At 32.8% G+C, this 4,370-nt stretch overlaps 1 protein-coding gene across 8 annotated transcripts; it reads left to right on the forward strand.

Annotated features, from left to right (window-relative positions):
- The first annotated feature begins 775 nt into the window (after positions 1-775).
- LOC146915015 (uncharacterized) lies at positions 776-3,536 on the forward strand. Of its 8 annotated transcripts, none has more exons than XM_085716270.1 (5): positions 776-1,047; positions 1,769-1,837; positions 2,219-2,384; positions 3,079-3,175; positions 3,263-3,536. In XM_085716270.1, exons 1-3 carry the CDS (start codon positions 836-838, stop codon positions 2,223-2,225), a joined length of 288 nt encoding a protein of 95 aa, XP_085572396.1. In that variant the 5' UTR covers positions 776-835; the 3' UTR covers positions 2,226-2,384; positions 3,079-3,175; positions 3,263-3,536. The 8 variants fall into 8 exon arrangements, with proteins under 8 accessions (XP_085572396.1, XP_085572395.1, XP_085572393.1 ...); XM_085716269.1 differs by having other exon boundaries at positions 2,219-2,292; XM_085716267.1 differs by having other exon boundaries at positions 2,269-2,384.
- The last annotated feature ends 834 nt before the right edge of the window (positions 3,537-4,370 follow it).

A 4,370-nucleotide genomic window follows, 5' to 3' on the forward strand; every position in this document is an offset into this window, starting at 1 on the left:
TTGCCTACCAAATATCTTATGCGACAAAAAGTTGTACAAAAATTAAAAGTTTGTTTTGTCTTGAGGACAAGTAACGATGTAAAAAAAAGGTTATCAACAAAGAAGAAGGGAGAGGCTCGTGTCACATGAAGAAGGGAGAGAAGCTCGAGTCGCTTTATATATAAGGCTACATTATCACTACATCAAAGTGTATTATGAAACATATAAATTAAAACCTTTTTGACTTTCTCCTTTTCCTGTAAAGCAGTGCATTATTTTGTTTTCCTTAAAGTAAAATTATTACATGCATCTCAATTTGTGTGGCGACCTAACCTTTCATTTACTATAGCTATACAAACATTGAAGGAATATCTCTTCTATCTTATGTGCTTCCAAGTCCAGATCAAATTTCTTGAGATGTTACCTGTCAAGTCATAAATGACTTGCATCCACTCACATTATGAGTATGGTCATTTTGTTTACAATTCGCTTTAGTATGTGGAACGGTTTGGACCCATGATACACAAACCTCCATTGCATGGCCACTTAACGCTTCTAATATATTTAAACGTCAACACAAAAAAAAAATCGAATAAACCGGTACGATAGTAATATAAATTATATTTGCGTTTACATACCTTTTATTAATTTATACAAAGAATCATTGTAAAATATATAGATACTTTAGCAGAGTAGAAAAAGCGGACAGACGGGCACGTGTAATTCATACATTAAGTTTATGTGAGGCACACGTGTAATTAGAACCTTTGTTTCCCAAAACCTAATCTACACAGTCCATCGCTATCAGACTTAGATCCACCGCACTTAACAAATCCAAATCCACTACAATCTGTGAATGAGAGACTTTCTCCTTTCTCTGGAGATTTACGCACTGCTTTCTCCGATTCAGATCAGATCCACCGCCATCACCAAATCCAGTCCTGTCAGAGTTCGTCGCCGCGTTCACCTGAGTTTGCATTTTGTCCTCTCTTCCAATCGTATTCGTCGCGAGTCTTTCGTTCTTATTGCGCTTGATAATCCTGAATTTTGCAATGGTTCTTTGTTGAGGTATATCTTTTCTGAATACATTGATTTCTTTTTTCTTTCAATCTCTTATTTACACCATCATTTTCATGATGTGCTATCACTAATTGCTAATTTGGTACATCAATTTATCACGTTTCATCATCAATTTTAAGTCTCATTTTCCCAATATATTCTTCAAGCACCTGATCTGGTTTTTTTTCTTCCATTAATCATTTATTTTCATTTGTTTATTTATTTATTGGTTATTTATTGCCTAGGTTTTGTGCTGCTCTGTTTGTGGTTGGAAATATATATCATTGATGTTTATGAGAGTAAATATGATGAGCATGTTTTGTGTAATATGTTGTTATTTTTGAGCAAGTTTAGCTATATCGTAGATGTATTTTAGATTTGTATCTTATGATACATAAGGGTGTCAATATGGTTGCTGCTATACTATTATGTTAGGATCTATTCATTTTTCTTTGAGAAGTTATGTCAGAATCTGCTATCATGAAGGATTTTTTACTATCTCGCTGAATGTTCCTTTTTGTTTTTGGTGGCTGCTATTTTAATTTATTACTATTGGTGTCTTGTGCTTTGGTTCTTTGATGACATCTTTAAAGCGTTAACCTAGAGGAGTAAGACTGTTTATCAGTATATCATTGGTGGTGTGTTAGACTATTTATTAGCAAATCATTGGTGGTGTGATATACTTTGATGTGATTTTTTTTTTTATCCTTTTTATGTTTTATTTTCATAGGTTCACTGATCCTGGACTCCCAAGTGATACTAATGTTTCAATTGAGGGTGTTTTTACCATATTCACAAGGTATGCACCTTCATTTCATTTGTACTTTTCCCCACTAATAATCTATTGATAATTTGATATTTAATTAATTTTGGGACTTTTGTCGTGTGGTTCTTGTCTATTCTATTGATTTTCGTTATTAGTTTGAAACAATCATGTGTTGTTTCTCTTGAATGTTCTTTGTTGTTCAAAAGGTAATTAAATCTTGTTATAAGCTGATGTATTGTAATGTGGTAGGTGATGAATTTTTGTGTTGAAGTAAAGCTAAGTAAAAAAATTGATTTCATCATAGAGCTTTTTCAAAGGAATCTAATTATTTAATTTAACTGCTATTTTAAGTTTGATTTACATGGTGTGTATGTATTCTGTTATAATGTTGATACTAATTTAATTATGATGCAGACCTTAGCTAATTGTTGCCTCTGTTTTGTCATTGATTCTTTCTTCGGCAGTCCCATGCAAAGGATGATAAAAGGGTGAGTTAGTGTTGTGTTATAACCTGCAATTACCTGTCTATTATCATTCGAATTTGAGTATACCAACATCACGTTAATTTCTTATTCCAAAGGTATATTTTGCTTCTTTTTTTTTCCTGATTAATCAATTATTAGCTTTTAAATTCCTTAACGTACTTTTTCCCTTATATGCCTAGAGTTCGGAAAAAGAGATGTATTTTATGATCACTTAGTAAGCAAAACTTGTAAAGGGATCCCTTATATGCTGTTTTGTTTAGGAATTGGCTATTTTAATCCATTGTTGTGATACAAGGTATACCAAAATGACTAAAAGCCAAAACAAATTGACTTGGAATGGAAGGTTGGTGTGGCAGACAAGGATTGGTCTAATGTTGCTAAGAAAGGCCAAGTTCATGTTAATACTTGGTTCTCTATATGATATATTCCTCATTTAATATTTTATCTAGTACACAATGTTGCTAAATAGGTTGATTAGATACCTTAATAGGTTGGTTAAGGAGTTGTGATTTATAAGAAGAGCGGATTTACTTAGTATCCCCAATATAGTGTCTTAGGGACAGCTGAACAAGTTGCTCAAGTAATTTTGAGATATCTAGTTGTGCTACTAATTAAGTTATCTATTTCAAATAAGAGGATGTAACATGTATCTCTAATAATAAACATGTAACCTTTTTTTTTCCTTCACATTTTTAGGTAATTTCGTATGAAATTTTGTATATATTAGTCCTTACATTTCATCTTATTAATATAGTAACACCATTGAAAATGATATATTATTTATTATAGACATGGTTAGCTCATAACTGCAAGTGCATCGCTACCGTATTGGTCAAGATTAAAGAGTTATTATAACACCAGTTATTCTGAAGAGACGCCTTTTTAAGTTGAGTTTCAGAACTTTTAAATCTATTTTTTTATCAAAAGAAATCTTGGTTATTTAATTTATTTGTTTATTTTTTTATGATTTCAGACTCATGTGTTGGCAATATTTCCTACTACCCTAAGACTCAAGTGTGAAGATCAACATTCTCAACTTATGTCCAACTATCCATTAGTGTGAACATATAGGCAATTCTTCATTAGTGTAATATTTCATCCTCCTCTAGTGTAATATTACATTTGCTGATATTTTTTGCTATTGACTCATAATTTGTTGTAAAGTTGAGGCTATTGACTCGTAACTTGTTGCTAAGTTCTAGACTATGGAAATGATTATGTGACAATGCAGTGGTCATTTGATCTAATTATGACATTCCCTTTGTAGTTACCCCTATAGAGATTTAATGGAAATACATATTTTCTGCAATTTTCATAGAATGAGTCATGTTTTCGATGATACATCTTCTGCACGTTGCTGCATTTGCAATTTTTTTTAAAAGTTACATGTTGCTACGATTTAGAAGTGTTGCATGTTAGCTATGGGCACGATTTATGATTGTGGCAATAGGTTCGCCTTTATGCGATAATTGAAAAACGTTGCCTCAAGTGCACCAGAAAAGTGTCACCTATTCCTATGTTTTAGGCGACGTTTTTAAAAAGTGTGCCCAAAGATGCCTAAAAATCGTCCCCATAGACTATAGGCAACGCTCGTATAGAAGACGCCTGAAAATCGTCCCCTGTTCTCTTTGGCAACGTTTTCTTGTTATCTGACGTTTTTCAACTGTTTCTAGAGAGGATAAATGGTGTAGTGTAGGATGCACATAGTATGGAGAATTTGTGTCTGGTTGATGAGCAATTGGTGCTTGACGAGGAGGCATGATGAAAATGAAGCAAGAAATGTGAAATATGTGAAAACAGACTATGATCGCAAAAGAACGAAGAAGAACGAACGAAGAGAAAGAAGAAGAATGAAGAATCTCAAAGTGAAATTGAGACGAAATCGAGAAGAAACGAAGAAGAATCAAGAAGATTATGCAAAAGAATCAACGAAAACGAAGAAGGTGAAAAAGCTTGAGCTTGAGCATCAATAGCGGAAGCTTGTAACTGAATCGTAACAATCTCCTCTCAAGAAGAGAAAGAGTAAATCTGATACCATATTATCAAAAGAACAAAATGAACAAAATGAAGGAAAATTCTCA

The sequence above is a fragment of the Medicago sativa genome, chromosome 6 (assembly GCF_051527215.1).
Source record: "Medicago sativa cultivar Bolivia chromosome 6, Bolivia_mono, whole genome shotgun sequence".
Classification (NCBI taxonomy): Eukaryota; Viridiplantae; Streptophyta; class Magnoliopsida; order Fabales; family Fabaceae; genus Medicago; species Medicago sativa.

What these genes read in the sequence shown, in the direction of transcription:
- LOC146915015 (XM_085716265.1), top strand. Translation starts at nt 836, where the DNA reads ATGAGAGACTTTCTCCTTTCTCTGGAGATTTACGCACTGCTTTCTCCG. An exon ending in TGCAATGGTTCTTTGTTGAG is followed by an intron (nt 1,048 to 1,768) that starts GTATATCTTTTC and finishes TTATTTTCATAG; the next exon opens with GTTCACTGATCCTGGACTCC. An exon ending in GTTTTTACCATATTCACAAG is followed by an intron (nt 1,838 to 2,268) that starts GTATGCACCTTC and finishes TTTCTTCGGCAG; the next exon opens with TCCCATGCAAAGGATGATAA.